The sequence below is a fragment of the Amblyomma mixtum genome, chromosome 4, assembly GCF_055824585.1.
Source record: "Amblyomma mixtum isolate Tamu chromosome 4, ASM5582458v1, whole genome shotgun sequence".
NCBI lineage: Eukaryota > Metazoa > Arthropoda > Arachnida > Ixodida > Ixodidae > Amblyomma > Amblyomma mixtum.
In genome coordinates, this window is record NC_143015.1 from 142,262,730 (window position 1) to 142,275,960 (window position 13,231).

The 13,231-nt window shown below is 47.0% G+C and overlaps 1 protein-coding gene and 1 pseudogene across 2 annotated transcripts in view; one reads left to right on the forward strand and one right to left on the reverse strand.

The window, feature by feature from the left end:
* Window positions 1-8,803, reverse strand: part of LOC149348526 (axin-1-like) — a 41,270-nt gene extending 32,467 nt beyond the window's left edge. The window contains exons 1-3 of one of the 2 annotated variants that reach the window (XM_089588164.1): window positions 8,543-8,803; window positions 2,694-2,885; window positions 1,564-1,854 (exon numbers count right to left, since the gene is read on the reverse strand). In XM_089588164.1, the coding sequence (XP_089444290.1) occupies window positions 1,564-1,854; window positions 2,694-2,792 (390 nt within the window). In that variant the 5' untranslated portion in view covers window positions 2,793-2,885; window positions 8,543-8,803. The remainder of the gene's footprint in view (window positions 1-1,563; window positions 1,855-2,693; window positions 2,886-8,542) is intronic. The other variant, XM_089588165.1, reaches the window with a different exon arrangement.
* Window positions 8,804-10,044: 1,241 nt separating this feature from the next.
* Window positions 10,045-13,231, forward strand: LOC149348527 (glutathione S-transferase kappa 1 pseudogene; annotated as a pseudogene).

The window sequence follows — 13,231 nt, forward strand, 5'->3', positions numbered from 1 at the left end:
ATCAATACTTCGACTTCTCTTTGCCTACATGGACACCGTTTCAGGGACCCTTTAAGGCTAGCTTTCAATCAGCAGAAAAGCGCATTGCTGGGATGAACATAAAAGGTTGTCGTGAAGGAAAACCGGCTGCTCCACATGGTCAGGCAGAAGTAGTTCCCTTCTAGCTGAAATGACTTCCCCAGCCACAGAAAATGCCCTCTCAATTGGCACTGACCTGGCACGTATTGCAAGGTACTTCGTGCACAGCTCTGACTATAGCAGCTTCGCAGGTATAGCCACAAAAAAGCTCACCAACGCAGTCAGCTACGGCATGGCCCTTGGAGGAAGGAAAAATTTTCCTTCCTAGAAGGAAAAATTCAAAGGAAAAATTTTCCTTCATCCATGCGCATTGCTCTGGGCGCCGCCATGTTGTTATGTCTCTGTTAGGGCTTGCGGACCGAAATGAACTCAAGTGCTCACAATGAATATTCGGCTAGACACGAATATTCGCGTCGGGTCGAATATTCGAAATAACACGAATACTTGGATTTCAAATCGAATACGAATACTAAAAATATATTATTCGAAATATATTCGAAAATTTCGAATATTCGCACACCCCTGCATTTTTGTTTTAAGAACATCAAAAGAGCAGAGCGAACTTTCTGTCCACACTGCCTTATTGGCAGACCATCACCAATTCACAACATCGAAAATTATCTCTAACCGTTAGCCGCAACTTCATGCCAACTCTTGATGTAATGCAACATGTCAAGGCCTTTGAGGTACAAAAAATAAATAAATATCCATAGACTGGCAAAAAGTTTGGCCAAGACACTTAATAAGACTATTTACGTGTGAAAATGCGAAAGCATTAAAGTGCCAAGTAATGCTACGTTGTAGAATGACTGACTACGAGGCAAGACTATGCTTACTTTGTGCAAACTCTATACACCTTACATTATGTTACTTGTAAAATGCTGAGTCATGCTACATTGCAGAATGACTAAGAGTTATTACTATGATTATGCATCATGACTGCACATGTACAAACTCTTTACATAAACCTCACATTACGTTACTAGTCAGATGCCATGTTAAAGAATGAGTGAATCATGACTATGACTACTAATGATTACTTTCATGTCACAGTATGTTGCATTTCATCATTCATTACTACACATGTCTGTCTACATGGATGTTCCAACATCCTTCGAATTTCTTGCCATATACGACGGACAGCAGCTTTTGTGCTAATGAGACATATAACGCTTTCACTAAAATACTGCGCCTCTGCAATGCCAGATTCAGTTGCAGCTACTCGCAGTGGTGAATGTGCCATTCGTTGTGCCATCGAGTAGCGCCCTCTATGTGAACAGGCGTGAACGATACAAGCACAATTTCTTGCTGCTGCACACAAAGCAAGCCACAACTCTCTGGTGTGACGCACAGTGCCACTCCCCCCTTTTTCCTTGATTTTTCCTTCAAGTTACGCCAATGCCGCCGCAGAACTGGGAAGCATGATGTTAACAGCCGTCGCTGTAAAAAAAAATAAAGTAAGCAAAGGAGTGAGCAGGCCCCCACCTGTAGCTGTGTGGAGGGCTCCAGGTTAGAGCGGAGTCCGTTGCAGGCGAACCAGAAGTAGAGGCCGTCCTTGCTGGCACCCTCCTGGGCCAGGAACTGCTCAAAGAGGCGCAGGCCATCGAGGTCCACTAGGAGGCTGCGCAGGTCGCACGCCCACCGCAGGGGACCCTCGGGGACACTGGTGCCAGTGGCCCCAGAGGCCCGGCTGCCACCGCTACCGCTCTCTGGCCCAGCCATGACCGATCCGCAGCCGGAGCCGCCCGGGGAATTGCCCATTTCCGCAAAGAAGGCCTGGACAACAGAGAAGGAAGCAGTGCGGCTTCAGTCATTGCCACTCCCACAATTTTGTCAATGGCCATGGGACATGGGGGGAAAGAAAAAGCAACAAAATTACAGAGGACCCTTACAATCTTGAGAGAACCTGACATAATAAAACAAGTTCTCATAATACCGAGCACATCTGCATGGACCAGCACTTATCAAACTGGATTTGAAGGAAGCCTGGAGTTTCTTGCAGTGCTTTTTGGGTACACGGAGTACCTAAATCTATGCATGCCTTGAACAACCTTTCCTTTATTTTCGGACTGATCACACTGTAATCACTCGTCGCATACTTTCGCTTTGCACCCATTAGCCCTTTGGTACAGCGTCTACGAATGTGCATGAGACTTTTAAAACTTTTTTTCGAGACTTCTACAGCTGTAATCAGCAAATCAGCAATGCTGGCAACATTTGAAATCTCTGCTGGACAAAATAAGTAGGGCCATTTCGTCCCTAGAAGAAAGGATTACTTTTCTAAAACAAGAAAAAAGGATGGACATTGTAAACTTCTGTGGTGCACGACCCTCCTGCAGTCCACCAAATCTGATAGTGAATAAGGTCTGTACCAGCACGCTTTTCTTTGCTTGCACATTAGCCAAAACATTCACGGTTCCTCAGCCTTTCTTGATAGCCACTAGGGTTCCGTGAGGTTGACAAGACTGAGAACCCCTGTACTGCGTAGATAGGCCAGTGGTAGTAAAGAAAGGTGCAACTTTATGCAAGAGGTGAACACTAGCTCGTTTCTCGGCGTTTGATGCTCACATGCCACCCCTAGGCCATGAAGAAGAAGCAGCGTGTCCCCCACCCACCTTTCCGGGGTCCCAGGGGGGCCGTGGCGAGCGCTCGCGGTGCTGGAGGCTGTCGGCGCCGTCCGCGGGGTGGCGACCCCCGGGGTCGCCATCCCCCATCCTCCCTCAGGCGAGGGCCGCACCACCACTCCGCCCGTCGCCCCGCCACCACCAGAGGAGCAGCTCCACGGCCTGCCCCATCACGATGCTCGCCTCCAGGGGGAAAGGGAAGGAGAGAAGAGAAGCAGAGGGCGGACGACGCTCAGTCGAGAGAACAGGTGACACAAAGGTTCCACTTTTTTTTTTTTTTAACTGCGACAGGGTGCCCTTTGGTACGAAGTATTATTTACAGTTAACCCTTTCACCGCCACTCCTGAGATAACTCGGGCTACCACATATGCACACCCCCTGCCGCTCCCGAAAATACTCGTGTAAAAAAAAACGATGCAAACATGTAGCGCCATCTATGGAGAGACGCTATAAACTCATAGATCTTGTAGGGTAAATTTTACACAACAGATAGCGCGCATGTTTCCACATCTGAGTCGCTTCGTTTTGGTTTCCGCGCAGGAGCCATGTGAGGCAATGTGCCACACTCGTCCGCGCTTTGACGGACGAAGAAATTCAAAACTGCCTGTGAATTCGGAGTCCAGTGATAATGAGAACGAGGAAGGAGCCCACCTAAGTGCCTTGCCGAGTGATGCCAGCGATGAAGTCCCCGTTCCACCGAAAAATCCGCGTAAGAAGAGGAAATTTGACAGGCAGGATTGGTGCTGGAAGATTTGATTCATTACAACTAATATCTATAAGATTATCCTGAATAAACATGTCTACATGTCCTGCAGAGCATTTTAGTGCGTTACTAGCAAAAAATTTCCAGGAAACTAACATGCAAAAAAAACCCGGCAGGGTGTGTGCAGATGTGAGTAAACAAACCTGGCAGTGAAAGGGTTAAAGATGCACGCTGGTTCTCCACATGAAGTCTAGCAAGGTCCGGACTGTGGCCCAGAGACCCATTTAGAACGAACACAGAAGAAGAGCACATGAAGGCAGCTTAAAGCCAGAAAAAACGTGGTTAGCATCTACTATCACCTGTTTTTATGGAGATATAGGTTTGGTTTTATGGTTTTATGGGGTTTAACGTCCGAAAGCGACTCAGGCTATTAGAGACACCGTAGTGGAGGTCTCCGGAATAATTTCGACCACCTGGGGATCTCTAACGTGCACTGACATCGCACAGTACACGGGCCTCTAGAATTTCGGCTCCATCAAAATTCAGCCGCCGTGGACGGGATCGAACCCGCAACTTTCGGGTCAGCAGCCAAGCGCCGTAACCACTGAGCCACCGCGGCGGGGCTGTTTTTATGGAGATATAAAAAAAAAAAAAGATGCTGTAACCGAATCGTTACCTTCATTAGAATCATGTGAACCACCCAGCCTACATAGATGCTGACCACATTGGGCAATACCCACGCCAAGAACAAAATATTGTTGCCAAAGCTAACGTATCAACAAGCAGCAATATTAAATAAACATGCTGGAATTAAGTCGAATAAAGCCGCTAATCCTTTCCTAATCCTTTCCTACTATTGTTCAAGATTTCTGTTACCTTTAATAATGTTCACTTATTGTTTTGTTTTACTTTGATGTTAACTTCGCTTAATGTTCTTGTTACTTTTTATGTGAAAATGAATACGTTGTTTTGAAACTGTCTCCCCTGCGATAATGCCTTCAAGGCGACGCAGGTATTCTGTAAATAAATAAATAAATAAGACTTAACAGGTTCGATCATGGGACAGGTATTATGCAAAAATGTGCTTAAATTTTTGTGCACTTTGAAAAACCTTGGGCATTTGAAATAACTTCAGTGCTCTCTACTATGCCATGCCACAATGTTGCGCTGGCACCAATGAATCCACTAACTATTATAATTAACTGATAACAACAGACTTGACCAGCCAAAAGACGTGGCATGAAAATCTCACTTCCCATGTGGCATGAAAATCTCACTTCCCACAAGTCATTCATGCCAATCTACTATGTGCCACGTCTTCCAAACTGATGAGCTAAACTACTACTAAAAAAAAAAGTAACATAGAATATTGGGCCAGTTTGTAATACCCTGTCAAACACCGCGCACAAAAAGACAACACTAAGAAAGAACAAGACGAACAGTAGCGCACTTAGCACATTCGTGTTCGTCTTGTCCTCTCTCACTGTTCCCTCTTTTCGTGCGCGGTGTTTCACTCTAAAAGCAATTCCACACACGTTTGTAGCCTAAACGCCGACACCGAATGTAACAATAATGGTCTTTTACATGACAAAGCTGAAGCCAAGGACACAAGACACACCACAGCAGAGCGCTCTGGACTGATCTCAAACCAACTTTTGCTTGTGCATTGACACCGTGTAGCCAGTGAGTGTTTTACAATTCGGCACCCTCAAAAAAGTGACTACCATGGTTGAGAAACTTCAGTGAATGTACTATTGGCTGCAAAAGTTTGCAGTATTCATGTCCTTGCAAAAATTTTTAAAAATTATTGCGTTGCCTCGCGACATAGCCTCCTGGTAATGTTATCAGCTGTTGGAGCATGTGCGTTCCAACACACCTGCCGACATTTCAGGCGACTGGCTTGCCCGACTGCTTAGAAGTAAATTTTTTTCTGTGCACATCTCCACTCTGCAAACATTTGTGGCTGACAGTACACTGTTACCATGGCAGAGGTGGCACTTTTCCCATATATAAGGCTGCACTGAGTGCATTCGGAAGTACTTTCATACCGCTTCGCACCCCTTTTTTGAAAGCAACATTCGCACCTCCAGACAAAAACTGATACACAAGTGCAGCTCAAAACTTTTCATGAATTTGTAAACATCTGTGGCTGATGGTACACTGTTACCATGGAAGAGGTGGAACTTTTCCCATATATATAAGGCTGCACTGAGTGCATTCGGAAGTATTTTGATACCACTTCACACCCAGTTTTTGAAAGCAACATTCACAACCACAGGCAAAGACTGACACACAAGCTCCAACTCAAAACTTATCATGAACTTGTTTTTTAGGTCATGAATGTGCTGAATACAAGTATATGTTAACACAAGAATTCCTCGTAGAGACGTACATGCAGCAGTAAACAAAAAGATGATAGCTACTACATAGTAACTGGATGCAAAAACGAATATCAAAAACAAGAGCTTAACTGGTAAACAGGAAAACATGCTCACATTCTCTCGAACTGTAGCAGCTGCCCTCAATCGGCTATGGCCACGACACTAACTTCCAAAATGCACCTTAGCTGACCGACCTACCTGGGTCAGGTGAGAAGCATGCATAAACTGGCAGATCCAGGGCCCGAATCTCCTCCCGTTTCCCCGGCGTTCAAAACCTCCTTCCCACAAGCGCAGAGAGGATGGACCAATCAGAATTAGGTATTCCGCATGATGCAAGATCCCTCCCCACCAAAAGAAAATAAATATAAAAACCACAGCTAACGTGCGCGTTCGGCCCTGTCAACACGTATTACACGCTCGGGCGATCATCCCCGACCGCGCCGGGTGAAAAAACGGTAAAACACGACATACCCGCACTTCCCGAGATCTCGAGAAGTGTTTCGCTGCGACCGGTACAACATGGCCAATGGAGGTGGCGGCCCTCTTTTTGAGCGGAGCAGAGACTGCTCGCAGTTTACGCGCACCATCTGAGCGCTCGTTTGGTCACTACTTCTACATGCAAAGCATTGTTGCAACTGAGAAGACATCGACCGAGCTCACAGGCGTCGAATGTTTAGCGTGCCGGCAGGCACAAAAGACTCGACACCTGCTAGCGAAAGCCTGTAGGCGCTAATGTAGTCGCCCCTGGCGGGCTTGTCAGCGATAAAGGATGATGGGAGCCGTTATTCCGAACGGCTGTGTACGTTTAGCCCGTCACAGACTGCAACGCGAGCGCGATAATACACCGGGCGGCTCTAAGAACAACGAAGCACGCAGTAGGCCGCGCTGTCTTATTCACCGCAAATCGCGGTACGGCCGCTCCGGTATTGCACAAACTCCCCTTCAATCCGGGCGCGTCGTTACTCAAAATTCGATTCAATCCCGGAGCCAACGTCGAACGCGCAGACGACAAGGACCACCCACACACGCGGTTCTCCGCGTCGTCTGCTACGCGACATGGCCGCAGGCACTTTTGCTGTCCCATTACACGACATGCAACGATCGGTCGTTTAATCGCACTGCAGCGCAGACGCACACAGCCCGAACAATGTTTTTCCACAAACCGGAGATCGCCAGTTAATAACAAATCTACGACAGGTCGCGGGCACGTCAAATAGTAAAAAAAAAAAAAAAGACCACGAAGCGCAGTCATTTTGATCTCATTACGCCGTTCCCTCGGGGCATGCTGTTCGCGGTTTCGTCGATGGCCCCGAGCTCGGGCCCTGGCTCGAAACCACTTCGCTTGGGGGTCGCGGTTTGGAGTGAAGGGTCCTCTCGAACGTTCCTTGGAGCGCAGCGATTCCATTGTTAGCCGGGGCGGGAACAGAATCCGTTTAAGCAGAGGCTCTCCAGAGAAACCCGGCATTGTTTCGAGTGGTTACTGTTCGCTCCGTCGTGCGCTGCGTATTAACCGAACGACGAAAGCACAGAGTGGCGCAGCGTCTGATAATCAACCACGATCTGAAACTTTGGTCGACTGCTTTCGTTTTAACGTTTTGCTTTAATCTCCTTTATGCAGGCGTGGTAGAACAAAACCAAGGCTGAGCCAGCTATTTTGACCGAAGAACCAAACAAGAAAGGGTGGCTTCAGCCAATCTCAAGACTGTCTTGCTTACCGTGCGCACGCGAATTCGATTTCGGTGACAACCTCGATAAGTCAAGCATTAAGCGATGACAACAGAACATTATTCATAGATATCGGTATCCCTCTGTGCACATTACCAACGCTGTAGCATCACCATCTGTTAAGAGACAGCTAGGAGTTGCGCATACGAATAAGATTATGACGGTAAATGCGCTGTGTCAAGCTAAATAGCAGCGAATATCAAATAGTTCTGAACTAAAACAATGAAAAAAAAACGTCGATGGGAATCACGGCCCCCTGGGCAAAAATTTGCACATACGCCACAAAGACGAAAAAATTTGGCACATATGCCACAAAGACTAAGCATCTGCTGTTGAGTAATCTCATACTAGCAGTTTAAAGACTTAAGCTTACCAAGATACACGAAAGTTCATTAACACTGACCATTCATAGTACGCTGGCGCTCCGTGAACACCTCCCCTTCCCCTCACTACCTCTCCTTTCAGCACACCAATTTTGGATGAGCAGAGTCGCAACTTTTTTTTTTTTTCTCAACAAACTATTTGTCCCTGCACTGGCAAAACTTGACGTAGTAAGGCAAGCGATATAAAACAGATCAAAGCCTAAACAGGGGACTGTAGCAAAACAAGCAATGAACCAGATCCTCCCGAGTCTGTCGCGTGCACCTCTCAACAGTCCCAAACAAAAGCAACAACAAATGCACGTCAGGGTAGGCGTCAGACGGAATCCAAGAAGTTGTCAAGCGATGTCTCGCGTCCGTTCCTCGAGTCAGGATGTCCGTAAAACGGCGAAAAAGTCGATGCCGTAGGCCTAGCCGCGTATGAAGTTGTTACCGCAGCACTAGGCTCGCTTTGAGTGTCGCTGGTCAACTTTTGCTTTCGACTTTTACTTCGTGACAGCAAAGCGAGAAAAAGTTTTTGCACGAGCGAACAGCGGCACACAAAGTCGCCACGAACTACGCGCTCGTCCTCAACACAGGTGCAACTTCGGAAAGGATGCGTACTGCGTGCAGCTCAAGCTTGACACACGGCACCGCAGGATCGCTACTCACCGGTGTTCGTTGCTCGAGCCCTAGGAGTCCGCAAAAAAAAAGTAAAGGTGCCGAAAACGAGCGCTAGGCCTAGCGCTTGCGGGGGCTTGCGCAGGCACTACGCGGCGTGACGATCAAAACTCGTTGCGTCGAAGACTTCGGAAGACACTGCCTGCGGCCTGGAACACGGGCCCGGAAGGATTACCCAAGTTCAAACGCAAATTCCGCACTGCGATTCCCGTCCCCCACCATCGCCGCACATGTCCACAGCCGCCATACTCCAACAGCGTCAACGTCACGAAAAAAAGGACCAATCGCAACGCCCTTTCACTGAACGTCACCTCTCACCTCGGCCAATCGTGAATTCCCTAGGGAACAAATATCGCCGGTGTCCGCAGTTTAAAATTTCTTAATGAGCGGCTATTGCTCGAGATTTCCTCTCGAAACGAGAGGGAGAATTATTTGAGTAATTACAGTGAGAGCACGATGCCTGTCACGAACCAATCAGGCCACCAAAGCTTTTCAAAACACGGAGAGCTCAGCGGCCCAACTCTTCCACGAAGGAAATGTGAGGAAACTACTCGCTAGGGATGTTTTTCACATAATACGTTCAGAACGACTTGGGCTTTCGTTCTCAAAACCAGTTCACTTAGTTCATTTGACGAAAAGCAGCGGTTTCCGCAAAAGATTAAAGGGATAAGTGCCTGAAAACATGCACCACGTGTGAAGGTCCGCCAGTCTTTTTTCCTGCGTGTCTGCGTTTGCCGCCGACATAGTTTGCTTTATATTTTATTTCTTAGTTTAATAGCACGTGGTTTGGCAGACGCGCGAAAGAAAAAAAGCGCGCGCACGTGTTTAACAGGCGGCAAAAATGAGCAGCCGGCGCCAAAGAGAAGACCATAGCTGGCGAATCTGATTACGATTAAAGCTCTGCCCCTGCAAACCCGCTTGCCACCAGAGAAGCCGCTTGAGAGAGCGGCCCGCCTGGTTTTCATGCATTTTTTTTTTATTCCTCGTCGTTGCGTTTGTTGACTGCCTGCGGGGATGGGCGGGCGGCCGTGCTTTGAAGATCAAAGGCAAGTCGCCGCCACCGTTTCACACGCTCCGCGGCCCACAAGAGAACAACCCAAGCAAGCAAAGCAAAAAAGAGCGCAAAAGTCGAGACGACCGCTCTCAACGACGCCTAGCGGCGACAACCCTCCTCGTCGTGCAAGTGCAGGCGTGGAGGGTCTACAATTTCGTTTTTAGTTGTCTTCAGACGTGAAGTTCCGACGAGACAACGAAATTACAATTACATATGCGCCAGCTTAAAACTTAAGTGTATGTTTTTATATTGCACGCTCGTTTAGGCTCTTTGGTGAGATCTAATATGTAAGAACTTTTCGATCTTAGTTTAAAATTGTTTAAAACGGTTGAATATATCAACAAGTTGCGATCGCGACGATCTAGTTTGCATTGTCAAGGCAAGAAAAATTATGGAAACCAAGCGCCCACGACGGCATCAACATTAACTCGAAGACACTACGCTCAGTAGCAGACGACAACGGGCCTTGCTAGCCTTGCTACACCGTTAATAATCCTTTTTATTCTGTTCATCCTCCTCGTTCGATAACGCTGATACGGTCCTGAGGGTACGAACAGCACCGTTTCGCGCAATAGAAGTAGGAAAAGCTTATCAACCCGGATCCGACCTTTCGACTTGGCTTTTAACAGTAGCTGCTTCGTCTGTTCTCCACGCCGCCGCGCAGCGCCACGACCGCTCCCACCGCGCCGCGTAAACATGGCAGTTTCGCGGATCACAGTCGAATTTTTCTACGATGTCATCTCTCCTTACTCCTACCTCGCGTTCGAGACTCTAATCCGCTACAGGACGCCATGGAACTTGGATCTGAAGCTGAAGCCTTTCTTCCTGGGAGGCGTCATGAAAGAGGCTAACAACAAGCCGCCGGCCTTCGTACCCAACAAGGGCGCTTACATGATGGCGGACATCCGCCGGCTCTCTCCGTACTACGGCGTGCCGATCAAGGTACCCGACTTCTTCATCGAGTTCATAACGACCAAGTCGACCATTAAGCCGCAGCGCTTTCTCGTCGCGCTCGACATGAAGCACCCGCAGTACTTGGAAGAAGCGTCGCGGGGCTTCTGGAAGCGGTTCTACCAGGACAACAAGGACATCGCTGAGGAGGACAGCATCGTGGAGGTTGGTCGCGCGATTGGCATGAACGACGGGGCGCTTAAGGAGGCTCTCGCCATGATCAAGGAGGATAGCGTCAAGAAGGTGTTGGTTGAAAACACCAGGCGCGCTGTTGACGATTACGGCGCGTTCGGCGCACCCACCATAGTCGCGCACGTTGGGGGCAAACCGGAGGTGTTCTTCGGCAGCGACAGGTTCGAGCTGCTGGCTCATGTCATGGGAAAGAAGTGGCTCGGACCGAAACCGGCCGAGGCCAAGCTGTGATGGGCGACACCTGTGAGGTGCTGCAGTGGTTTACGCTTGCGCATGCGCTGTGAGGTTCAGGACAGGTGGGAACTCGGCGCATGCGCAGTGCCGGTTTTGCATTTCAGGTCTTTTTACTTATGAGTGCACGGCATTTGTCTTTTGCCGTACACTCCTTCAGACTTGATGTTTGAGAAAAGCGTGGGATACCACACATCCCCGTTTTCCACTTTTGATTGCGTCTTCAGTTCAATATGAAGTGCTCCTATAGTTGTTTCACATAATGGCTAAAGGTGACAGTCTTGTGCGTTCATCTTGGCATACATTTAATAACAGATTTTTGAGGTTAAACAAGAAATTGCCAGCACACAGTTGCATCTTCAAGTATGATGTTGTTAAATACAATACAAATTAACTTCACATGCAAGATTTTGAACGAGTTACTTCATGTGATAATGTTGAAGCTCATCCGATAAGCTTGCTGGGTTGCTCAGCTGCATTAGGGAAGGAACTGCAGCACTATATTGTATATCACTATTTTTGTACCGTTGTTGTTGAAATACACACCTTGAAGTAGCCTTTGTGTTGAAGTTTATCAGTATGATATGGGCAAGGTTAGTGGGGCATAGAGTTGCCGTGGCATCCAGCCTTTTTATACGAGAACAGTTTTCAACAATTTGCATAACTATTGAAAACTGTTCTCTCATACCGCAAATTAAAATACCACGACAATGTGTTTAAAACAACAATGAACTGTTACTAATACGTTTTGTGCAATGCGATTATTTCATGCCGACTGACACATTTCGCTGCACTGTCTCGCAACTTGTTCAGAGCAGAAGTTAGGGGGCGGTAGGTTTCAAACCCATTTCAGACTAATGTGCGCAAATGTCACACAGCAAACTTTTTCATGCTACTTACCTGCCTGTTGCAGAACTGGCAGAGTCGCACGGGTTGTTGAGGACAAACTGAAGTTTGCCTGTATCGATAGATTACGGCATTCCGATGGCAGAGACATTTAACCGAAAACGAGGCTTTCGTAAGCCATAAGAAGATAAAAAATACAGATTTTGCCACTACTGGTCGACTTTGTGGGTAAACTCTGTGCGTCGACACATTTTTTCTTGTTCGCAGATCAGAGGTTGGGCTAGGCACCATTTGATTCTAAAAAGAGATTAGGGACTCCTTTTTTAGTGTAGATGTCACCAGCTTGAGTAGTGATGGGAACGGTTTTAAAAACAATTTTGTGTGCAATAAATGAGTCTTTGCTGCCGGACAAACATCAACGTAGCCGTAAAGAGGTACTGAATCAGATTTTATTATGAATAACAATTGGAGTCATTCTTGTCTTTGGCACCCCTTAGAGTTTAAGACTTCAATATAAAAAAATTAGCCCTAGCATTTACAAGCAAAAAAAAAAAGCTCTTCAAAGATTTGACTGACTGCAAGACTGAACCACTGAGAAAGTACAATGGTACAACCACCAGTCCAACTAGATGCATCATCCCTACCACAATAGGCAAAGAAGTTTCTGCAGAATCATCTTGCCTAACCCCTTCTTTTTTTTTTTTGTATAAAGAATGCAAGGTAGAAACACATTGAGTCTACACACGACTTAAATGCTTAGGTTTTATTAAAACCCTATGTTAAAGCATTAACGGGATTTAAAAAACATTTTCAGTAAAATCGGACTGATGATATCGATCGGAGCCCAGCAACCATTTTTTGTGGGTAGCAGTACTGCACATTTCCATTCTGTCAACGCACAAACTTCCGGTTTGGTGTCTTGGTTCGTTTGAAAGTTTTTTAAACGATTTTTTCTCCAAAGAATCTCGGAATGCGACCTGAAAGACAACACACCCCTAAGGGAGAATGACGAATAGTTTGCATAGTGTCAATACTTAAAAAAAATATCGGAAGTTTAGTTTGGTTTATTAAGGTTTAACGTTCCAAAGCGACTCAGACTATGAGGGACGCCGTAGTGAAGGACTCTGGAATTTTTGACCACCTGGGGTTCCTTAATGTGCACTGACATCGCACAGTACACGGGCCCCTAGAATTTCGCCTTCATCGAAATTCCGCCGCCGCGGCTCGTATCGAACCCGTGTCTTTCAGGTCAGCTGCTGAGCGCCGGAACCACTAAGCCACCACTGCAGGTCAAAAATATATAAAGTGTTCACGTAAAAGGATTTAAACCGCTGTTCTATGTAAAAAATTGGAAGCGACACTTAGTTCCGCCTTAAAGGTGCACTAAAGAGGAATCTGAACTCGTC